The sequence below is a fragment of the Jaculus jaculus genome, chromosome 6 (assembly GCF_020740685.1).
Source record: "Jaculus jaculus isolate mJacJac1 chromosome 6, mJacJac1.mat.Y.cur, whole genome shotgun sequence".
Classification (NCBI taxonomy): domain Eukaryota; kingdom Metazoa; phylum Chordata; class Mammalia; order Rodentia; family Dipodidae; genus Jaculus; species Jaculus jaculus.
In genome coordinates, this window is record NC_059107.1 from 146,333,441 (window position 1) to 146,358,481 (window position 25,041).

The following is a 25,041-nucleotide window of genomic DNA, read 5'->3' on the forward strand; positions in this document are numbered from 1 at the left end:
GGGTCCTCAGAGACTCAGAACTACCAAACAAGAGGATCAGCTTGGAAGTCTTCCCAATGAGAACCCCCATGCAGCTAAAGGACTGCAGAGAATGATTAAGAGAAAGGGTTCAAAGCCGGGCATGGTGGCGCACGCCTTTAATCCCAGCACTCAGGAGGCAGAGGTAGAGGATTGCCATGAGTTCAAGGCCACCCTGAGATGACAGAGCTAATTCCAGGTCAGCCTGGACCAGAGTGAGATCCTATCTCAAAAAAAAAAAAAGAGAGAGAGAGAGAGAAATGGTTCAAAGAATTGGGACTGTTCAGCCAAGAACATACACATTACCACCCACCCCACCTCCCTCTCCTGGAAACAGAGACTGGAGCACCAGCCCAGGCAATCTTCCAGCTCGGTGTCTGTGTATATGCAGCTGAGGGCTCGCTATTCTAACACACCACTGTGGGTGCTTCTCGAGGTATAGCCATTAGTAATGAAAAGGCATGGGGCATATCTATACCCCAGGGAAATCTTTTTTGTTTTGATAGAAGCCCAATTACTTGTATACTATTGGTGGGAATGGAAAACAGACTAGCAGTTCTTCAGTCAATTAGAAAAACAGAGTTGCCATATGGTCCAGTCATTAAACTACTGAACCATATGCCCAAAATTGAAAGCAGAAACTAGGCAGATATTTTTACAACCATGTTAATAACAGCATTAGTCACGATAACCAAAAAACCACCCAGGTGTTCATCAGTAACATACGTGCAATGAAGTGTCCATCAGCAAGCCAGGCATGGTGACTCGGGCCTTTAATCCTAGCACTCAGGAGGCTGAGGGAGGAGGATCTCTATGAGTTCAAGGCTAGTCTGGACTAAAGCTCCATGTCAGCCTGGGCTACAGTGAAACCCTAACTCAAAGAGAGAGAAGGATAAAAAGAGAATCAGTCAGTTTAAGGAAGGAAATGTTGATACATGCTACAACCTAGATGAACTTACAGTTAGGTATGAGTCACAGAAGTGTTGGTGATCCTTCCTTGAGGGCCCTAGAGTAGTCAGTGTCACAAAGACAGACAGTAGAACAGCAGCCTTTGCCGGGGTGAAGGGATGGAGTTAGTGTTTAATGAAAAGAAAGTTTCAGCTTGGGAAGGGTGTGGTGGTGCACACTCAGAGGCAGAGGTAGGAGGATCGCTGTGAGTTCAAGGCCACTCTGAGACTACATAGTGAATTCCAGATCAGCCTGGACTAGAACGAGACCCTATCTCAGAAAACCAAAAGACAGGAGCCAGGCATGGTAGTGCACACCTTTAATCCCAGTACTCGGGAGGCAGAGGTAGGAGGATCTCCATGAGTTTAAGGCCACCCTGAGACTACACAGTGAGTTCCAGGTCAGCCTGGGCTAGTGTGAAACCCTACCTCGAAAAACCAAATATATACAAAAACAAAAACAAAAAACAGTTTCAACTTGGGAAATCCAAGTTCTAGAAGTATGGCGGTGATGATTGAAGAAATGACTTCTTTTTTAAGGTATGTTTTAAATGTCAAGAGACTTCACAATTGCTTCTTTGAGCTAAGATTTGTGAAGGCATTTCACGTTAGAAACAGGTGGGGAAGTAAAAGAGGAAAAACCGAGTCACTCCCAGTGCCCCCATAATCACCACTTATAGGCTGAGGCATTTTTACCTTCTGGTCTTTCTCATGTGCAGGTTGTTAGTTTCCTATACACTGTGGTCAAATGCAGCTTCACTGATTGCTTGCCTGGCCCAAACACACACCTTTTATCATTTTGTCACCCAATCCATTGTCACTGTCATCACACCACACTGACCAATCAGCTGCATGATCCGAACCACGGGCTCTGTGATTCAGTGTACACAGTGTCAGGTGCCTCGCTCACAGGGCAAGGCGGGGCTGAAATGCAGCCAGCACCCTGCTCACCGTGTGCACCCAGCGGGGAAGCAAGCTCTGACAGAGGAAAGGGCACTTTCCGGTTGCAGGAAGGCGCTCCACCTGCAAGCCGTGTGCTGTGGATTGTTGTCCATGCAGGAGTGATGCCTCTATTAAATTCTTCTACTCACAGAGGAGGCCGTATCTCCAGTCTTCTGTGCTCAGAGTGTGTGGTGGTTTGATTCAGGTGTCCCCCGTAAACTTAGGTGTTCTGAATGCTAGGTTCCCAGCTGATGGATATTTGGGAATTAATGCCTCCTGGAGGGAGTGTATTGTTGGGGGCGGGCTTATGGGCTTTATAGCCAGCTTCCCCATGCCAGTGTTTTGCACACCCTCCTGTTGCTGTTGTCCACCTTATGTTGGCCAGGGGGTGATGTCCACCCTCTGCTCATGCCATCGTTTTCCCCTGCCATCATGGAGCTTCCCCTCGAGACTGTAAGCCAAAATAAATCTCTTTTTCCCAGAAGCTACTCTTGGTTGGGTGATTTCTACCAGCAATGTGAACCAGACTGCAACAGAGTGTCCTCTGGGCTAGCAATGACTTCAAGTGTGAACCTCTCCATTGGATACCTCTTGGCTTTCTCAACCATTCTCTCCTTGAGTATGGGGGTCAACCTTCCCAAGTGATGTCCTCTAGGATCTAAGTTCTCTCTGAGACTACCTTCAAAGACCCCTGTGGGGTCAAGAACTGAATGATAGTACCAGGCTGGAGATATGGCTCAATGCTTAAGTGTGCTTCCTGCACAAGCATGAGGGACTGAGGGGGCCCAAGACTACCAGAGCTTAAATCTCCAGATCCCACTTAAAACAGCTGGGCTTGCCTACATACACCTGTAACCCTACTCCCACAGGGAAGCAGAGATCCAAGAATCTCTGAAACTCACAAAAAAAAAAAAATGGTGAGGGACTGGAGGGATGGCTTAGCAGTTAATGCACTTGCCTACGAAGCCTAAGGGCACAGGTTCAATTCTCCAGAACCAACATAAGCCAGATGCACATGGTGGTGCATGCATCTGGAGCTCATTTGCAGTGGCTAGAGGCCCTGGCATGCCCATTCTTCCCCCCCCCATAAATGAATTTTTTTAAATTTAAATATTTTTTAAAATAAAAATAAAAGTACCAAGGACCTATCAGGTTGGGAAACATAATGAACAATGTATAGACTAACAGCTCTGAAATATAAAGTCTAACAAAGACATTCTCACCCCAACTGTGGTTTCTATATTTTGTTCTTTGGAACACCTGAGGATAAGGCATGCATCAATAAAATTCTGTGCATTCTTGAAATTACAGAATGAATGTGAGTGCAAGAAAGGATTTCAAGGAAATGGGATTGACTGTGAACCAGTTATTTCGTGCTTGGAACAAACAGAGAAATGTCATCCACTGGTGAGCTGCTTGTTCATTAATAAACCAACGAAAGTTCTTCAGAAAGGGCCAGGGGTGGTGGCACATGCCTTTAATTCCAGCAGTTGAGAGGCAGAGGAAGGAGGATCAGGAGTTCAAAGTTAACCCAGAACTAGGGCTCAAAAGAAGTTTTAAAAATCCCTCAGAAAGAAAAAAAAAAAAATGAGGTTGTATTAGTCACTTTTTGCTACTATCACAAAATACCTGAGAAAACAAGAAAAGAAGGATGTGTTTTGGTATAAAGTTTCAGCTGCCCATGGTCTTGGCTCCCTTGCTTCTAGGCTCATAGGTGGTAAGGCAGAGCATCATGAAGGAAGCGTGTGGGGGAGCAAAGTGGCTCCCATGGCGATAGACAGGAAGCAGTGAGCCAGAGAAGAGTAGGCTGACCAACGGATACTCCCAGTTATCTTCCTCCTCCAGCTAGGCCCCAGCTCACCTCCATATCATGTCATTAAATTCTGAACCCATCAGTAGAGTCCTCTGTGGATAATGTCAGAGTCCTCACGTTCCAATCACTTTCCCCAAGCCTTATCTTTTCACCTGCTTGTATTTAGGGACCAAGGTTTATTTTGTTGGGTTTTTTTTTTGGCGGGGGGGGTGGGGGTTGCATGTGTATATGTATGTCCATATGTGTGTAGGCATACGTACATATGGAAGTCAAAGATAATATCAAACTGTCTTCCTCTATCATCCTCCATCTTATTTATCGAGACAGGGTCTCTCACTGAACCCAAGGCTTACCAATTCAACTCGTCTAGCTAGTCAGCCTGCCCTAGGATCAGCCTATCTCCTCCTTCCAGGAGCTAGAATTTCAGGCATCATTGCCACACCCAGCCTTTCCATAGGTACTGACTGGGGATCTGAACTCAGGTCCTCAAGCTTGCACAGTAAGCGCTTTAGTAACTGAGCCACCACCCAGCCTGGGCCCAAGCCTTGAACACATCAGTCTTGGGGGGACACATCACATCCAGACTGCAGCAGCTATTTCTGACCAGAGCCTTGCCATGCCCAGAATCTCTAATCTCCAAAAGGGAGTCCTTAAAGCAGGATGTGAGCAGCTACATTCTCGCTCCATTTCAAAGCCTGGAAAAACCATTATACAGTTGCCAGATAAAATACAGGACATCAGTTGGACTCAGATACATGAGTTTTCAGCAGCAGTATGCCTAAAATACTGTGCAAGATGGGCTTATACTAAAACATACTCATTTGTCTCGAAGTCAGATGTAACTGTTATGTCTTGTATTTCTCATTCACTGAATTCGATAGGGATGAAAAGAAAGAATTGCACCGTAAGTAAAAGCTGTCGCTTGTTGCAAAAAGGCTCTGTAGACTGCTTCCACCATTTCTCAGCCCTGAATTTGCAGGATTTTTTTTTTCTTGTGGTATAGAGGTCAAACCCAGTTCCTTGTGAGTGTTAGGCAAGCGCTTTACCACAGAGCTACATCCTCAGCCCCGAATTTTGAGCCCTTACCTTAGCTAGAGCCTGATGTCTCCCAGAAACGCAAGTCAGGTTGAACACTTCAGTCAGGAAAACAAGTCATTTCCTTGGTTTTCTCAGGCAACCTGTCAATTTGCGTCTGGAGTTTGGAGCTGCGTGTGTCAAGATGGCTATGAAGGAGATGGTCTCCTGTGCTATGGAAATGCAGCCCTGGTAGGTCCCCCACGAGGATCTCCAGTGCAAAGTTAGGGTGGCAGTACCTCTCAGCTAAGCTCAATGCCATAGGCACTTGTCAACTCAGGAGGTTTTACATGAAGCCAGCTGCTTCCCACAGATTCTGTGCATGCTCGGAGGGGCTCACGCTTCCCACAGGCTGCGGGGCTGGCAGACTTTTAATATGACATCCTCGACAGGCCTAGCGTGGGTCACCGGATCCTTGGGCCGGCCTCCGTTCCCAAAGGCATCCAGGCAACCATGGAGAACAGGGTCTTGAGCGGCCGTGAGCCGGATGAAAGAACCACTTTCGGGAGGCATCTTAGTGAACAGCTCATATATTTGTCAGGGAAATGGGTTATAAGCAGGTAAGAGCGGGAAGAGGGTCCAGGGCATTGGTGCATTCAAAGGTTGCTAGCCGACGCCTAGGGACGTTCATTCCAGCACGGCAGGGAGACAGTGATCTACCTAGTGGCGGGAAGAGGGTGGCAGGGGGATGGGCTGGGTGAGGGCTGCTGGCTGATAAGGAGTTTCCTAGGCAACTGGCCAAAGGTCACCTCCGGGCAAAGCCTAAGTCCAGGTGTGCTGGGCTGGGAGAGGGCGTGGCCTCCTGTAGCCATGGCAGCTCAGGCCTGTCTCCTGAAGGCTCCAGCCTGTGCCTGGCAGTGCCCAGCAGCCTAGTAGCCCTGACTTTTCTTGCCAACCTACCTGTTTCCCAAACTACCCAAGGGAGCAGCTACCTCCCTCTGTCAGCCTGCAGGGGATGGCTGCCTGAGCTCCCTTTGGGGGGTCCTCATGCCTCCCATGGGTACCTCGAACACCCTAGTCATATCTCTATCAGTATTATGTGTGTGTGCATGTGTGTGAACACCCTCTGTGCACCAGACATCCTACTGAGTCCTTCACGCAAAGCATCTCACTTGACCCTCACAACAGCTTATTATGGTGTCCATTCTGCAGGTAAGGAAACTGAGGTTGCACACATTCGCCTCAGGTCAGGAGCTAAGTGCAGGACCCCACATCTAATCACCAGTGGATTATGTTTATACGAGATGGCTCACACCCAGCCGCCACTACCTCTCCCCCAGCAATGGACTGGACACTCAAGGGAGAAACCTATCACCTTGTCCCTGTCACACACTATTTATAATTGTCCACATGAGAAACAGAGGGAACTGAAACATCATCTCAACACTTTTTAGTTTTTGTTTGGTTCTAGCAATTTGCTTCTCTCTCCGCCTCTCCACTAAAACCTTTGGCCTAGCAATACCCCAGCACCCACAGGCTTCCAGACTGAGAGCCGTTCCAGAGTTTGTTCCCATGCTGCTGTGGCATCACACACAAGACCCCCGCCCATCCCACCCACACCGCACTTCTGTGGCAGGCCCGCCTTCTCTCCTCACCAGCACTCCTCACAGCACTGCGGGGCTGGCGGACTTTTAATATGGCATCCTCGACAGGCCTAGTGTGGGTCTCTGGAACCTCGGGTCAAGGAGCTGCCCTCCAACCCCAGTCCCGGCCCTGGAGCTCTGAACACTCCTCCCTGCTGTGTATCTCCTGAAACCTCCAGGTCCACTTCCCTTGTCCCTACCCTTCCGTGGAAACAGCTCAGCTCCAAAGCCTCTGCCTGGCCCCACAGACGTCTTCACCAGGCCCCACTCGCTGGTGTCGCCTTCTCAGTGGCTTTCTGTTCAGCTTGCGTTTTCCCACTCCATGCCTAACCAAGTCCTTCTTTCCCCAGGCCAGCTTACAGCCAGTCTGCCATCAGTTTGGGCCTATCTAGGGTCCTTTGTTCCATGATAACCTCTGTGGCCTTCTCCTTGCTGGGACAAAAACCTGACCAGAAGCAGCTCATGGAAGGAAAGGGTTTATTTCAACTTGCAGTTCAGAGAAGTTTTCATCAGGATGGGGAAAGCATGGCAAGAATGGGCAGTAGGGTGTCACACCTTGTCATATCAGCTGGGAGGAAGCAACAAGAGTGAGCTAACCAGTGCCGGCAAGGGGGCTGGACTATAAAATCCCAAGGTCCACCCCCAGTGACACACCTCCTCCAGCAAGGCTCCACCTCCCACAACCTCCACCAGCTGAGGAGTAGGTACGAAGTTTAGTCACAAACAGTGGAGGCTCTGGGGGCCGTTTTACATTCAGACCACCACAACCTCTCCTTACGGGAATGACTCAAGCCTCTCAGCTCTGTGATTATTCCTTTACTTACTAATTTACTTTTTTCGATGGACTTACTAACTTATTTAATGACTTCAACTACTCTCAAAAAGAAATAGAGATGATGAGCACAGTGATGCACACCTCAACATGTGGGAAATGGAGGCAGGAGAACCAGGTGTTCCAGGCTAGCGTTGGCTGCCTAGCAAGTTTGAAGCCACCCGAGACTACACAAGACCCAGTCTCAAACAAACAAATTATTATACAGTAATTCTTTTGCTACCTCGGTGACATTTAATAGCCTTTAAGATAGTTTTATATTTATTAATAGAGTTGAGCTTCCTAAACCCAGGAGGAATCCATTTTCAGAGGAAACCCTGGGTTCTCAGAGAGGTTAGATGACCTGCTCATGGTAAACTGCAGGCCCAAGGACTGACCCCGTCTTGTTAAGCACAAAACCTTGCGCACTTGAGAAACTCCATCACACCTTCAGATGTCGCTGAGTAGTGGCAATGGTGGCTAGCCTGTCTACTCTGAACTCCTCCAAAACTCCTGAGACCACCTTTCCTCTTTCACATCCTGTGCCCTTCTTTCTCTCTGCCCATTGTGGCATGTGGCAGCTCCATATAGACACTCATCAATTATCAGATCTCACACAAGTCCGTTGAAATATGGGGAGTTCTCCTGCATACCAACCTCTATGTTAAGTACTGTAAAACACTGAATCCTGGGCTAGGGAGCCGGCTCAGTGCTTAAAAGCACTTGTTTGCCAAGCCGTCCAGCCCAGGGTTTGATTCCCCAGAACCTATTTGAAGCCATGTATGTACACAAAGTGGCACATGTGTCTGGAGTTTGTTTATAGTAGCAAGGGGTCCTTGGTGCCCATTCACTTTCCATCTATCTATCTATCTATCTATCTATCTATCTATCTATCTATCTATCTATACATTTCTATACATTTCTATCTCACCCACACACAAAAAAAGACATTTAAAAAAATACATTAAATCTTGTATTTCTCACATCAGCCCTGAGTTGGAGCTTTTATTATCCCCATTTTACATATTAGGAAAACTGAGATTCAGCTGACTTGAGGAAACAGGCCATGGCTGAACCAGAATGAAAGTGTAGATGGTTAGATTATATGCTCCAAGCTGCTACTCTGGTTTGGGACTGTTTGATGAGCTATCTTGAGAGCTTCCTTAGAGCCGGGGTTGGAGGGGAAGCTGTGTTCTTAGCACCTTCTGATTTGAAAGAACTGCATCTGGAGTTGCTGGGATTAATTCTGCGCCTCAGTGTAGAGGATAACAGAAGGCTGCAGAGTGTGCAGGACCTGGGTGGCTCCTGCAGCAAGAAAGGCAACGTGCAAGCATCAGGGAGGCTGGCAGGGGAACTGGAGCAGCCCAGGAAGCAGCGTGCAGGCTGCCCAGAAACAGAGACTGCGCTTCTCACGGCCCCTTCTCTGTGTTCTCTCTCCTCGCCCGTCCTCCCACGTGTGCAATGAATAAGGAATTGTCATTTCTCTCTGAAGCAGCTATATTTAACCAATGGATACACGTGAGTACCTATACTGCAATTTTTTTTTTCTTACTGGCAATGTATACTCTTTCAGAAATCTGGACCATGGATAATAGAACACTAGAGAGGACAGCCCTGAACCCAACCACGTTCCCAACCGTGGCTGCTTTTAGAGCCACAGCGGCATGTTTCTGTGTGCTCCTGCCAGACCCCCAACCCCAGAGACCGCTTCGTACGTGAGACGTTGGCCATTGACAAAGTGTCAGGGAAAAGCTTCCCTGGCTGGGGACGTGACTCAGTGGGTCAAGATGCTTGCTGCGTAAGTGTGGCAGCCTGAGTTGGAGCCCCCAGAACACACAGAAAGCCAGATGCAGTAGTATGCATCTATAATCCTACGGTGAGGAAATAGGTGGAGACAGGAGAATGCCCAGAAGTTCACAGGCCAGCTAGCATCTGGTGTACACGGTAGCAAACAAGAGACCCTGCCTCAAACGAGGTGGAAGCAGAGGACCCAACACCCGAGGTTACTCTCTGACCTACACAACACACGGGGGAGGGGGCTGCCAATGATTCTAACATGGAACCAGGGCTGAGATGGACAGCATTATCCATTATACGGGTCTCTTAAAGAAAAAAAAAGTTAACTGAATTCATGTCATAATTCGCCATGTGAGATTTGGACTTAAGCCACCACCTGAGGTACTTCATACATGCTTAGCTTTCTGCTCAACATATCCAGAAGAGCATACGGTGAGAGTCTAGTCCCATCTGGCCCTGTCGTCTGGCTCTGCCTTCTCTGACTGCATGGACAAGGGTGTCTGGCCTAGGCAGTCTTTGTGACAGATTGCCTGCCCCCTTTAAATAGGCATGTGGCAAATCAGTCTCGCTTAGCAAGCTCTGAGAACAGCTCCTTGTATGCTCCAGAACATTCCAGGAACAGCTTGCTTCTGTATGAAGCCTCTCTGAATTTCCCTCCCCTATAGGTAGGACCAGGGTCTGAGCCCTCTCTGAACATGCTGATTTCCCCCAGCCTGAGCTTCGTTGTGGGGGTCTCACCCTCACGCATACACATGCCCAGTGGTGAGCTGGACTGGGTACTTTCCCCCATCTCTGCTTTAGCTGCTGCTTGAGATCAGCATTGTTTGGACAATGCACCGGAGACATCAGCAAAGGCAACAGTCAGAGTTTTGGGTTTTGGGGTTTTGGGGTTTTGTTTTGTTTTATCCCATGATCATTAGTTAACACTAACAATGCCACTCCTCCTACCCAGAACTGACTCTCTGGGCAAGAATGAAATGTAAACAGTTTGACTTCAGGGCTCCAGCCTCCCCCATGCTGAAACTGGTCCTGCATTCTTCTCCTCACCAGCCTTACTCTGAAGTTCGGTTGTTTGTGAGTGCACACGTGCACACACGTGTGTGCACACACAAACACACACACACACACACGTACCAAACTATTTGTCTCATTCCTCATTCAGACTACTGTGAAAGACACAAATGACTCAAAGTGTAACGTCATCAAGAAAACTTGTATTGTTATAAGACCCATATATTTAATTTTTTTTTCCATGAGTCTCAAAAGAGAGTATAGGGCTGGAGACATTGCTTAGCGGTTAAGACACTTGCCTGTGTGAAAACTAAGGACCCAGGTTTGATTCCTTAGGACCCATGTACACATGGTGGTGCATGTGTCTGGAGTGAGTTTGCAGTGGCTTGAGGTCCTGACGCACCCATTCTCTCTCTATCTATCAGTCTATCAAAAAAATAAAATAAAATATTTTAAAAAGAGAGAGAGTAGCCGGGCATGGTGGTGCATGCTTTTAATCCCAGCACTCAGGAGGCAAAAGTAGGAGGATAGCTGTGAGTTCAAGACTACCCTGAGACTCATGTGATTTCCAGGTCAGCCTGAGCCAGAGTGAGTGAGACCCTCGAAAAAACAAAAACAGAGAGACATCAGCCAATGTCTGGGGTGGGTCTAGGGAGAGAACACCTAGCGTCTTCCCAGTATGCTTGCAACACCACCACATACGAAGCTGTCACCTCTGTCAAGCATTTAGGTCAGCCCTGATCATCCCTAACACTCCTTGGGTCACTTTCCTCCTTTGGCTCAGAATGCTTCTCTACAACCCATGCTGTCCACCGCCGCAAACCTCACTGTCCTCGTGCCTTCCCAGCAAGCCATCAAGGACATGGACCAAGACGAGAAAAGCTTCTGGTTGTCATCTAAAAATATTCCAGCTCTGATCAAGTGGGTGTTGTGTACTTTATTCTCCATCAGACGGGCATCAGTGTGAGCAGCCCCTAGAAGCGCACCGCAGAGAAGCAGCACGGTCTTTCCTGGGTTGGGGGGGTGGCATATTGTAGGGTTCCTCTCCATACTCCCCTGGGTTAGCGACAGCAACTCCTGACAGCCAAACTCTAGGCCAAGTACTGTTCTCAGCTCTGTGCACAGAACTCAAGTTAACCTTCCTGGCATCTCCCAGACATAGGTGTGACAATTGTTCCCATCTTACAGACATAAGAACAGAGGCACAGGGTGTCTTAAAACTAACTCCAGCCAAGGCTGACCACTACAAGGGGATGTGTCTGAATATGAAAGTCCAGCTCCAGAGCTTATGCGCCTAACCTTTCCATGATGCTGCTTTGTGTGCACTGACATGTAACTGTGGCCCGATGTTTTAGGTATCACACACTGCCAGGCACATATGGAGTGGCCGACCTGCAGACCCTTTCTTCCTCAAACATGCTGGCAACCTCTTTGCAGGGCAACTTCCTTCACCTGGAAAAGGCAGCTGGGGTAAGAGAGCTCTGTCATGTGGCTGTTCAGCTGAAGCATATTACTTCTATTCATGTTGTCCTTTTTACATTTTTGTCATACTAAAAGTATCAGAGGGCTGGTGAGATGGGATAGCAGTTAAAGCACTTGCCTACAAAGCCTAAAGACCCATGTTCGACTCTCCAGACACTCAAAGGTGAAGCAAGCGCAAGGTCACTCACACCCACTAGGTGGCACAAGCATCTGGAGTTCAATTTCAGTGGCTGAGGCCCTAGTGTGCCAATTCTCTCTCTAAAAAAAAAAAAATTATTAGAAAAAAAAATAAAAGTATCAGAGCCAGACAGGATGGCACACACTTTTAATCCCAGCACTCAGGAGGCTGAGGTAGGAGGATTGCTGTGAGCTCCAGGCCAGCCCCAAGACTACATAGTGAATTCCAGGTCAGCCTGGACTAGAGTGAGACCCTACCTCAAAAAAACAATATATATCAGAGATGTGTACAAATAGAGACTAGAACTCTATATAAAAAGTGCACCCACTTGCAACAATGATGAATACACACACACACACATACATACACAGTTTATAGTAGTGATCCTACCAAATATGGCCATATCCCCACTGGTGGGCCTCAGGCCCCTCCTGATGACTCAGACTGACCAAGATAAGAGTGAAGGGTAGCCAGTGCCACAACTTTAATTATGGTATACAGTTAGCTAAGAACTGATGGCTAGTTATCTACTAATGGAATCACCAGATGCCTAAACTGTATCCTGAGTTCATCAGAGCACAGTTTGCACCAAGCAGTACTCTACACCAGCATGGATCTTGGGCTAGAGATGGGGCCATGCACAGCCAAGGGAGAGCTCGGCTTGTCAGTATTTGCAAAATGTTTCCAGGACTCGGACTTCCCAGGAGGAAGCCTGGCTGCTTGGCTGTGTGTGGCAGTGCATTAAAGCTCTCTGTGAATTACATAAGATGAGACAAGCATGCATTTACAAAATAGAGCTGCTGCAAAATGTCTGAGCACCAGGGCTTGACCACCATCACAGCAGTGTGAGCACCAGGGAAGGAGTCCACTAGCTGTACCCAGGGATTTGTTTTACATATCTTTCTCTGAAAATGCCAGTAATATTCATATTATTTTCTGAGGTTTTCTTCCTAAATAAAAACTGGGGGTCTGGAGGGATGGCTTAGCAATTAACGCACTTCCATGTGAAGCCTATGGACCCAGGTTCAACTTCCCAGTATCCATGTAAGCCAGATGCACATGGTGGTCCATTTGTCTGGATTTCTTTTGCAGTGGATAGATGCCCTGGCGTGTCCATTCTCTCCACCACCACCACCCCCCCCTCTCAAATAAGTAGGAAATTTCTTTAACTGGGGCTGGGTAGACGTTTCAGCAGTTAAGAGCACTTTCTGCATAATCATGAAGGCCTGAGATCACTCGGCACTTTTCTTTAAAAAAATTATTTGCAAGCAGAAAGAGAGAATATGAATGAATGGGTGTACCAGGGCCCCTTGAGGATTTAAGTGAGCTCCAGACACATAAGCCATTTTGTGCATCTGGCTTTATGTGGATACTGGGGAATCAAAACCCAGGCCAACCCAATCCAGTAGGCTTTGTAAGCAAGTACCTTAAAGCTGAGCCACCCCCATCCTTTTTTTTTTCTTTTTTTTAATTTTTTTTTTATTTATTTATTTGAGAGTGACAGACACAGAGAGAAAGACAGATAGAGGGAGAGAGAGAGAATGGGCACGCCAGGGCTTCCAGCCTCTGCAAACGAACTCCAGACGCGTGCGCCCCCTTGTGCATCTGGCTAACGTGGGACCTGGGGAACCGAGCCTCGAACCAGGGTCATTAGGCTTCACAGGCAAGCGCTTAACCGCTAAGCCATCTCTCCAGCCTGTTTTTTTTTTTTTTTCCTTTTAAATGAACTGAAATAGAGGGAAATGCAACTGATGATCAGAGAACCTCCTACATGGTAGTTCCTTTCTGTGTGCAGGCTGTCTAGTGAGTCACAATTTAAGATTATTTCCTACTTTGCATCATGGTCCAAAGGCATGAAGGTCACTGCCACTCAAAAGAGAAAAAGCAGGGATCATTCAGACCCTAGGTGTACGCAGTGCAGTACTTACCTTCCCACTGCCGTTTGCTTGCAGAATATCACAATCGAGGGAGCATCCATCGTCGATGGTGACAACGCAGCCACAAATGGAGTGATTCACATCATCAGCAAGGTAGAAAACCGCCGCCTCCCAAGCAGCGTCTCTCCCTGCTCTGTCACTTATCTTCCTATTTGGTATGATTTGGGGCAAATAAAAAGCACTTAGCTTTTTTTTTGTTTTGTTTTTGTTTTTGTTTTTGTTTTTTTTTTTTTTTGAGGTAGGGTTTCACTCTAGCCCAGGCTGACCTGGAATTCACCATGTAGTCTCAGGGTGGCCTCGAACTCATGGCGATCCTCCTACCTCTGCCTCCCGAGTGCTGGGATTAAAGGCATGCACCACCACGCCCGGCTTGCACTTAGCTTTAATATTGTCGGTCCGCACTGTGCTCAGTCGCCTCTGCCAAAGCAGGTGGGTGTTCTGATTGGGAGATCTGCTGCCACTCGCCATGGCTGCACCTGCAGCCGGCTGTCAGGTCGGCCACATATATTATATTCTCTCCTGTATGGAAAAAAAATCTCAAAAAGCACAAAAACACCTAGGTATTGAGAAGTCAAAAATCAGGAACTACTGGGCTGGAAAGATGGCTTAGCATGGCTGTGAAGCCTAAAGACCCAGGTTCGATTCTCCGGGTCCCACATAAGCCAGATGCACAAGGGGGCACATGCACCTGGAGTTCATTTGCAGTGGCTAGAGGCCCTGGCATGCCCATTCTCTCTCTCTTCCTCCCTCCCTCCATCCCTCTATCTTTAATAAACAAATTTTTAAAACTTTTTTAAAAAGTCAGGAACTACTGTCCACTCCCATACCTGCATTGTTGGACACTAAAAAGAAGGGGCACAGAGGCTAAAAACAAAAATGAAAGAAAAGCATGGAAAGACTGCTGTGATACTTTCAACATTCCTAATAGTTCTCAAAGGTATGTGTGGTGGTTTGATTCAGGGGTCCCCCATAAATTTAGGTGTTCTGAATGCTAGGTTCCCAGCTGATGGATATTTGGGGATTAATGCCTCCTGGAAGGAGTGTATTGTTGAGGGTGGGCTTATGGGTTTTATAGCCAGTTTCTCCATGCCAGTGTTTGGCACACTCTCCTGTTGCTATTGTCCACCTTATGTTGGCCAGGGGGTGATGTCCACCCTCTGCTCATGCCATCATTTTCCCCTGCCATCGTGGAGCTTCCCTCGAGCCTGTAAGCCAAAATAAACCTTTTTTTCCCAGAAAAATGAAATCTGAAAATGAAAAGTGAAATGGGATTGTAAACCACCCTGTAATTTTCAGTTACTATCTTAGGATCTTCATTTAAAATTAAAGTTAGGAATCTAAGGTGCACTGGAAACTTTCAGAAAATAAAAGATTGTGGAAACAATTAGCTAATTGCACTTAATTAAACTTGTTCTCACTTGGAACTTGTATATTCACTTTCTGAAGTTACAGATCAACTATTTTTATTCAGGAAAGAGGCTATTTGTATGTCGTCTGCAGAGATCTTGCAGTCCCTCTGTTGCCAAGAGGCACTGAGAGACACAGCATTTAAAATAGTTTTACTATTGGCCTCCTTAACGCAGTAACCAGCCCATCAGTCTCATAAAATAGTTTTACTTATTTGAGAGAGAAATTATGAGCATGCCAGTACCTCCTGTCACTGAAAATGAACTCCAAATACATGTGCCACTTGGTGCATCTGGCTTTAAGTAGGTCTTGGGGAACCAACCTGGGCCATCAGACTTTGCAAGCAAGTGCCTCTGAACTCGTAAGTCATCTCCCCAGCCCGAAACAGCTTGCAAGTGATTCCTCATCGGTGAGAAACTGGCTTCATTTAATACAAAGTATCATGACTTATCAGGTTTTCCAGAATACTATATTACCTTTAAATAAATTACTTTTCCTTTCTTACATTGTGTGATGGACACAACCTCCTTAGCTCTTATGCTGGACTATCATGGGGGTCAGTTCACGTCCTTCCCCTTCTATGAAGCTTGTTCATATGGCCCTTATCACTGAAGATGACCTTAATGTCAAGGGGGTGTAATCTCAAGTGATAAAGAGTCTGAGTGTGAACATTTTAGCTAGCTGTGTGGCCTTGGGCAAGTCACTTAACTTCTGAGCCTCGTATTTCTTTCCTTGTGAGGACTCAGTAACAGGCTCTATAACAATGCCTATTTCCTAATACCCTCGATAAATTTAATACCCCCTTCTTCTTATGAAATCACTTGGAGTCTTTACATGGAGCTCATGTGGCATAGCAACCACTTACCTCGTATTCCTAATTGTATCTTATGGCGTAGGTTCTGGACCCTCTTAATGGTCATGTCCTAGAGGCATGTGGCTGCACTTTGTTTGCCTCATCAGTCCTATGAGTAACTGGAATTTCTGAAGGCCAACTAGGTGCCAGGCACTATGCCAAGCATTACATGTCACGCTGCCTCACTTCCTAGGTGATACTCAACTTCCCAGGGCTCACTCCTGGCTGGGAATGAAGTTATGTGACACAGATTCATGAATGTTGTGATTATTCCCAGCCATCTACTCCCTTAAGAGCTCCTTGACATGTCACTTTTGCTAGGGCCACCACGCATAGCTGTACGGGCTGTGCCGACCACATCATTTCCCTTTGTGTATGCCTGTTTGGAGTTACAAATTCTTAAAAAAGAGAGGGTGAATGAATTTTTGGCTTTCACAGTTGGGTCTTCTATAACAGACATAAAACCATCAAGTCTAGCCAGACACCGTGGCTCACACCTATACAGCACTTGGAAGGTTGAATTAGGAGCATCCTCATGTTGGAGGTCAGCCTGGACTAGAGTAAGTTCCAGGTCAGATCAGGTTATACTGATATCCTGACTCAAAAAAAAAAGCCATCAAGTCCTGACCATGCCCCATCAAAGCTCACACATCTTCCACACTTATCTGTCCCTCTTCTGCCTTCAGCTCCAAAAACTCAGAAATGTCTCTATCTTCCTCTGATACAGATGCTGGATCTGTCTGTGAAGAGGCAGATAGCAAATGTTAAGCATTGCAGGTTACATGTCTCTATCATGACCATTCAACTCGGCCCAAGACAACATGTAAACACATTTATACAACTGTGTTCAAACACAAACTTTATTTTTTTACAGTAGTGTAACAAAACTTAATTCAAAATACACTCTGAAAATAAAAGGTTTTTTAAAAAGTCCGACAAGCTCTCAAAATTTACAAGTATACCAACAGTCATACTGCTTGCCAACTGCCTTGTAATGCACATTACAAAAATTACATGCAAGTGTTATGTGCTTACAAAGCCAACACTCTACTACAGAACCCCCAGGACACGTCCACCTGAAAGATGGATGAGCTCCTCCCCTGCACAGCACCACTGACTCAAGATGGAAGCTGGTTAGTCTTAAGGACTAGGTTTGGTGCTCTGTGCCATGTGGGAAAACTAGAGTTGGCACCCTCAATGGGGATTCACTGGCTATCCTAATCCCATTCCTCCGAAAAACTGGGCCAGAGGAATGTCTACCCTAAACTATTCCAACCAGGAAGACAAATCACCTGGTTGGTCTTCTCCTTTCATCTTTTGCCTGAAAAACCTACACTCCATTTCAAGTTGTGCCCACACAGAAACAGGAATTCCATACATGTGTGCCTCAGCCCTTCCTCCCTGCCAATCTATTAGTAGCTCAGTAACAGGTCATCTTGGTGTGTCTTCTCAATTTTTACTCTGAAGACACCAGATATTTATATTCTAATCTTTCAGTAGAAAGATGACTTGTCACCTTATCAAAAGAGAAAGTATAGAGCCAGCCATGGTGGCACACTCCTTTAATCCCAGCACTTGGGAGTCAGAGGTAGGAGGATTGCCTTGAGTTCGAGGCCACCCTGAGATGACACAGTGAATTCTAGGTCAGCCTGAGCTAGGGCAAGACCCCACCTCAAAAAACCAAGAGAGAGAGAGAGAAAGTATACACTGAAAAGCATTTCTGCTCCTGAAAAGGCTCTACTTACAAAATAAAACTTGGGCTGCAGAGATGACTTAGCGGTTAAAGCACTTGCCTGCAAAGCCAAAAGACCCAGGTTCGATTCTCCAGAACTCACATAAGCCAGATGCACAAGGGGGTGCATGTGTCTGGAGTTTGTTTGCAGTGGTTTAAGGCCCTGGTGCACCCATTATCTCTATATACCTGCCTCTTTCTCAAATAAAATGTAATTTAATTTAAATTTAAAAAATTAAAATAAAACTTGATCATGAGCTATACTTTAGACCTTGGAATTGAGATTTTTTAATATTTTATTTTATTATTTATTATTTATTTATTTGACAGAGAAAGAGGGAGAGAGAGAGAGAATGAGCGCACAGGGTCTCCAGCCACTACAAACGAACTCCAGACACATACGTCCCCTTGTGCATCTGGCTAACGTGGGTCCTGGGGAATCAAACCTGGGTCCTTTGGCTTTGAAGACAAACGCCTTAACTGCTAAGCCATCCCTCCATCCCAGAATTGAGATCTTTTTAATAATGAAAACATTTTGTTTCCTATCAGCTATGATTTTTAAAAAAGCAGTTTTAAGAACCTGTAAAAATATAAGTCAAGCTGGGCGTGGTGGCGCATGCCTTTAATCCCAACACTCAGGAGGCAGAGGTAGGAGGATCACCATGAGTTCAAGGTCACCCTGAGACTCCATAGTGAATTCCAGGTCAGCCTGGGATAGAGGGAAACATTACCTTAAAAAAAAAAAGTCAGTCAAAATTATGATCTCATGAGCAAATAGATTTCACAGAATTAGCAAAAGCTAATGCTCAAAATGTATCCTTTGACAACCACACATCCCGTCCCTTCTCTAACCTGTTCTGGGTCTTTAGATCTTGTCTGTTAAGCTAACTAAAAAACAGTGCTTTTAATTTTCAATTAATGAAGTTTTCACAAACATCAGAAATTTCCTAAAATTCAAAAAACAATTATTTGCAGATTTCAGGTTTTTATCATTTGACACTGAAGCTACTAGAAAAACCAAGAGTTACTTTACATAACAAAAAAAAAAAAAAACAGGCAAGTTACAGATTGAACTTCAGAACCAGTATGTCTGGAAAAGTCCTTGTTTCCTTAACAATAATTTTTCTGAGCCCCTGGGACATTAGGAAAGCCACAGGCCCTGACACAAGCAGCTAAGGAGGGTGTTGAGTCGGCTGAGCCATTGCACAGACCTCAGTTTTGTGGTTCACGCTCAAAGATTAGCCTGTGTTTAACATTTTTAAGCTCAGACATATCAAAGCCTAGAAGTACAGAAGGCTTGTGGATTTTCATTGTTTTCAAGAAAATATGCCTTCTTATTCCAAAAAAAGAAGCCACATTAATCTTATACCCCTGTAAGATCGAAGAGAACAATTCGATTTCTTTCCTACTAGGATATGGTTTCTTATGAAAATAATCTCTAAGAAACTGCTGCTTTTGCTCCCGGGAATGGCCCTTGTATTTTCTAGGATCTGATACTAGGACTTGGAGCAGGTCATCAGTGGCCGCCAGCCCCACTTCATTCGCTTGTCCTTTCAAAGGCGCAACGCTGGCTCCTTCTTCTGGACCAAGGGCTTTGCAGGCCTCTACGATAAGTGAAGTCACCTCCCAGAGCTTCTGGTATCCGTACGCTTTCTCTGTACAGGAAGGGCAGAACCAGGAAGCACTTCCCTGTTAACTAACTGCAGCTCTGCTCTCTACACAAGCACTAGGCTGTGCCTGCGGGTGTGAACTGCAGTCTTGGGGAGCACTTGTGCAATACAGCAAGTGGACAGCAATAGTCGCCAGGGTCAAGTCACCAGAGTAGACCCTAAAGCAGTGAACACACTTGAAGGCTGGAGTCCTGAGTGTCTTCGGGACCACTGGCATGAGATGGTGTCGCTCCTTCAGATGTAGGTTGTAGGCTTCAGCCATTATAAACGTGCCACAAGAGAAGGGGCAGGTCAGCTTCTGATCACTGGCTATCTTGGGTACAACCTCAGCCTGAGGCCTCACCTGAACATACAGGGGCACCAGCTGCTCACAACGTACCCCAGCAAGGATGGCCAGGCAGACCTCCCGCTCTCCAAGCTTCTCTCTTGGCAGGGTGGTGACGAAATCAGGATGAGGGAACAAGTTGCCCTCAGCATCAAGGTTCAACTGGAAACCTCTGTTACTATAATCCAAAGAAAGTCTCTTCCCAAGATGCTTAATCCTGCTGTGCTCCAAGAGGGCCCATATAGCATGGAAAGTGCCCAGGCAAAACAGACACCCCAAGCCATGTGTGAACAAGTGGCCCATCAGCTCCTCCTCACAGACCAAGAGCTCACAAGAGAGGCAGCGCACCATGTTCTCCCCCACCCACTTCAGAAACGGGGCACACACCGCCAGCTTTTCCAGTTCACATTTCTCCCTGGAATTGGACTCATTTTGCTTATGAGCCATTTCTACGTGGACCTGGTAAACATTGGAAGGGAAGAACATGTTGCACACTGGGCAGATTTTCCACTGCTTGGCTTGTCTGAGCACTGGATTCACAGCCTCCGCAGGTGAAGTTGACTGTGGGACACTGTGGTCAGCCCCTGCCGGGAGGGCAGGCTGGACACACAGCTGGTTATCTGTGTGTGTGCATCCGATAACAGGACCTGGCTGGGCACCTGGGATGGGAAGTCGGTCTTGAGACCAGGACCTGAAAGGACAGGCAGAGTGACAGGCGTGGAGTCCAGCACGTAGATGGGTGTCCCGTTCATCTGGGCCCCTATTGAAGAAGCTTCCTGAAAACAGAGCCTGTCTTGAGTAAGATTGTGTTCTGCACAGTACCACCTCTCGCTGGCCAGCTCAGAGGCAGGATGCTGGTGCTGACACATTCAAGGAGCTGCAGCATGATGGGCCTCGCTGGCTGGCCCGCAGGAAGCACTCCAGCGGCCCTGGGCTGACCACCCTGAATACCGGAGCTCGCAGCCTGGCTTGGTGGGACATTTGAGACAGCTGGCTGCTCCAGGGCTTCAGTCAGCGGTGTCACCAACCGGCTTGCAGGGAGAACCCTGAAGGACACCGTCTGGTCAGTGGGAACAGCCTGTGACAAGGCTGTATGACCACCATGGAGAGCCTCTGACTGGACCACCTGGCCAGTAAGTATGCCGCTAGAAGTTTCTGTCTGTCCAGGAATCACTGGGACAGGGGCCATCTGGCCTGGAGGAATGATGATCAACGAGACGGCTTGATCCGCAGGAGTCACCCTTGATGAGGCAGCCTGCTTCAGAACCCCAGAACTGACAGACGGATTCACAGGCCCAACCTGCTACACAGGAGGGTTCAGAAGCTAATTTGGTGAAGTTTTGCACCTGAGAGAGGTAGGCCAGGGTGCCATGGGCTGCTGTGTGAGGCTTCTCTGGCCCACAGGCAATGAGCTAGAGACTACAGCCACATGGGACTAGGCAGCAGTGGGCAGAAAACCAGTGAATTTCCATGAAGTACCTGGGGTCACAGTCAGTGGTTGCTCCGCAGCTGGCTGCACAGGGCCCACAGTCAACAGCTGCATCAGGAATGGGTGCACAGGGCCCACAGTCAGCTCCAAGGCTGGGGTCACAGGCTGGGCCCTGGCCTCTGGCTGCACAGGGGCCACAGTCAGTGGCTGCACCAGAGCTGGTTTCACGGGGGCCACAGTCAGTGGCTGCTCCAGGGTTTGGGTCACAGGCCTGACCTCCGTCACTGGCTGCACCGGGGCTGAGATCACAGGCTGGGCCTTGGTCTCTGGCTGCCCCATGGCCAGGTTTTGGTGGCTCGGTGGCAAAGTGAGGTGGAAGAAAGGTGGCCCCGTGGCCAGAACACTGGCCGAGACCGGAGCACTGCATTCGAGATTGGGTGGCATGGACAACCTCACAGCTGGTTTGGGAGCAACAGGCATTTGCTTTGACAGCCTAATCCTCTTGTGACATTCTGAAATCTCGGCTCTCAGCTCATTCTCCAAGTCCCTGTGTACACTCGATGTCAAAATATGAGCCATGGGAGCCTCCAGGCTGCTGGCATTGGCGCTGCACTTTCTGCAGAAGAACCTGTCAAGTGACTGAGTCTTCACACACACAGTACCATTCTTGGCTTCCGGCCACTGCTGGCCTTCCAGAGCGCACAGGCCAAGGTAAGAGCTAAGTCAGTCGTGAAAATGAGCCACCAGCACGTGCTTTTGCATGCAGCAGAATGACGTCATGGAGGCGCTACACCATAAGCAAGTGAAGTTCCTCCTGCTCCCCCAGGGCTTCCCCTTGGCGGGAAACCTGCCCCAGGAGCTCCGGACTGCTCCACGCGGTTGGCTGAAGCACCGGAAATGACTGGCCACCTCCTTTGGTCGTGAGGCGAAGGAGCAATTCGGCCACAAAACCAGCTGCTCTCCCAAGGCCTCATCTTCATGGTAATGCCGCATATGGTTTCTGAAGAATCCAAGTTTCCTTGTAGAGTACTTGCAGAGGCCAAAGCAGTAGGGCTTCGAGCGGTACCTCGCTTTGTTTCTGGAACCTTCCCAAGAAGCCACATCGCACCAGGAGGTTTGGTGCAAGTACTCCTCTCCGGGGTCAAAGTCTTTAAGGTCCTTCAAGCATCTCCTGACAACTGTCAAGTCCGACATTCTGGAGAATGCCTTTCACCCAAGGCCTCATGCTTCTAATATAGTCAATAATTTCCACGGGAACTTGCAACAGTTTTGAATTGAAAAAAAAAAAATGTATCTGCCTGGCCTGGGGTCGCTGCTGTCTCAGTGCCAGCCACCCACGGTGGGGACGGAACCCCACCTGTGTTCCCCCTGGTGCACCCCACACTCCAGGCACCACCAGCAAGTCCTCCACTCACGCGGCCTGGCTCCTTGGCGCTCGTGCAAGGGTCCACGGAGGGTCCTCCACTCCTGCCGCAGCCCAGAGAAGATGATGACGGCAGGCAGCTCCTGCAGGAAGTGACGTGGCCTCACTTGCATACCATCCCAAGCAACCAATGGGCGCAGTGTGCTTGGGTGCCACCCCCTACTTCCTCCAGTGCCCGGGCGGAGCCTGCTTCTGGCCTAAATTGGTTCTAAAGTTTGTTTTCAAATATGCCGGTAGGCTTGAGTTGCACCACCTCCTGTCACATGCTGTGAGTCCCTTCCAAGGCAAGATCCACACCTCCAATCACACTTGATAGAGCCACTGCCCGACCCCCATGCTAGGCTTTCAATAAATGTTAAGGGAAAATGAGGAAAACGTTCCAGAGTGTTGGTTTCTTCCATTTGAGAAGGTGCTGGATAAAAATGAGAAGATAAGCTGGCCAGGGTGGCCTTGCCTTTAATCCCAGCGCTGGGAGGCAGAGGTAAAGGGATCACCATGAGTTGGAGGCCACCCTGAGACTACATCGTGAATTCAAGGTGAGCCTAAGCTAGAGAGGGATCCTACCTCGAAAAAACAAAAGAGAGAGAGAGAGAAGATAGACATAGTTATCTTGAGCAAAGAACTGACTATGCTAAGCATGCAAACTCAAATGCCCATATGGTCCAGAGAGATGACAACATGAAGGAGAGGTGTCAGGTAGACCACATAGCTTCTGGTTGGGATTGTTACTGAACTGGTGTAACTCTACAGTTGTGTTTTGTAATTCACAATTTGTAGAAAGAAGTCAGGCCAGGTTGAATCAGGAGTCTCCACCGACTTTTGAGGCCAACCTGTGCTTACCCAGTGACCAGTTTCAGACAATACGAAGCGGGGGAAGAGGTCATCAGAGGACTGGGGATATAGCACCGCAGTAGGACATTGGCCCAACATACACAAGGCCCTTGGCTCAATCCCAGCACCACACATACCCACGTGAAGTAATCAGAAACTTGTTTTGTGTAAAATTGTTTTATCTTTTTAAGTTTTATTACACTGCAGGAATTAAAACATTTTTTCAAGGCAGATTCAGGTTGCTGGGATGCAGTAGACTTAAGACATCTGAGATAAGATAAAGGGCTGGAGGGTTGGCTTAGCAGTTAAGGCTCTTGCTTACAAAGCTAAAGGATACTGGTTCGACTCTCCGGGACCCACATAAGCCAGATGCATAAAGGGGCACATGCCTCTGGAGTTTGTTTGCAGTGCTCATATTCTCTCTCCCTCTCTCTCTTTCCCTCTCTCTTTCTCTTTCTTTCTCTCTCTCTTTCTCTCTCGTTCTCTGTCAAATAAACAAATAAAAATAAAAATATAAAAAAGAAATATGATTTTGAAAACACAAAAAATAAAGAAATGAAGACTAAACAAAAAGGGGGGAAAATGGATTTTAACTGCAGCCTGTTGCATTTCACTTAGATTTGCAGGGCCTTCATTAACAAAGTAGATTAATATAAGTTAGAATGGATTCCTTAGATAGCTCCATAATGTCTTTTGAAAGTGATAAAATTTTCTCCAAATGGAAGAGTAATTTAAGGGTGATTAATTTAAAACTAAGCTAACATTTCCAAGTTCTTCCAGCCTTGTCACTCTGTATCATAGAATAATTTTATTCTGTGAATAATCAAAATATTTCCAGTGTCAATTTCTTGAACTGCCTAAAGAAGTTAATAAGACTTTCCATACGTATCAGTGAACAGTAAATGCTACCATCCCTTGCTAAAGAGAATTTTGTGGCCTCCTTTCCCAGGTGCTGGTCCCCCAAAGAGGTCTAACTGGCTCCTTACCAAACCTGCTCACGCGGCTGGACCAGATGCCTGACTATTCCATCTTCCAGGGCTACATCATTGCAAGTACCACATTCTTTGCATGGCCGTCTTTCTCAGGTTGCTTGGGAACAGGAACCCCTCACAGATTCTCATCTTTGTGTTTTGCAGCAATATAATCTGGCAAATGCAATCGAAGCTGCGGATACTTACACTGTGTTTGCTCCGAACAACAATGCCTTCGAGAATTATGTCAGGGAGAAGAAGGTCACAACTCTAGTAGGTATTACGAACAAAAACCAAGATGGTTATTTTCTGGAAATCCAAAGACTCAGTATTTTCAATCTATCAGACATATTTGTCCATCAAACCTGTTTGTCCATATCTTCACACTTAATGGAAACCCACGTGCAGACCCACACACAAGCCTCTCATACCACAATTATTTATGTGTTTAGTGAATATCTCTAGATACATGCACTTGAACCCATATACTTAAGTGGGCAGACATTACAGGATCCTGTGTTCAGCCATCCTCCTCTCCCTGGCCTCTCCCAGTCCTAAGCCATGCAGATGCTAGAAACAGAGACCTACAGAGGTAGCTCATTTCTTCCCCCCACCCCCATATCTATTTCCCTTATTTCTAACATCTAGGAATAAATAGTCAGGGTTTGTCAGAGGATTTTTGTAAGTTAAATAGAAAGCTTCAATCAAGATGGTCTCTTGGGGCTGAACACATTTGAAATTGAGGCATCAGAAGTGTTAGTGACTGTGGAAGGATGTTAGGAAGATTGAAAGGAAGGAAGAACTTGG

The 25,041-nt window shown here is 47.1% G+C and overlaps 1 protein-coding gene across 1 annotated transcript in view; it reads left to right on the forward strand.

Moving 5' to 3' along the window:
• The window catches only part of Stab2 (stabilin 2), a 183,156-nt gene that overhangs the window by 75,860 nt on the left and 82,255 nt on the right, over window positions 1-25,041 (forward strand). The window contains exons 26-33 of the mRNA XM_012948648.2: window positions 3,219-3,314; window positions 4,894-4,986; window positions 8,659-8,706; window positions 10,781-10,917; window positions 11,352-11,466; window positions 13,609-13,686; window positions 24,213-24,311; window positions 24,400-24,507. Coding sequence (XP_012804102.2) covers window positions 3,219-3,314; window positions 4,894-4,986; window positions 8,659-8,706; window positions 10,781-10,917; window positions 11,352-11,466; window positions 13,609-13,686; window positions 24,213-24,311; window positions 24,400-24,507 — 774 coding nt within the window. The remainder of the gene's footprint in view (window positions 1-3,218; window positions 3,315-4,893; window positions 4,987-8,658; window positions 8,707-10,780; window positions 10,918-11,351; window positions 11,467-13,608; window positions 13,687-24,212; window positions 24,312-24,399; window positions 24,508-25,041) is intronic.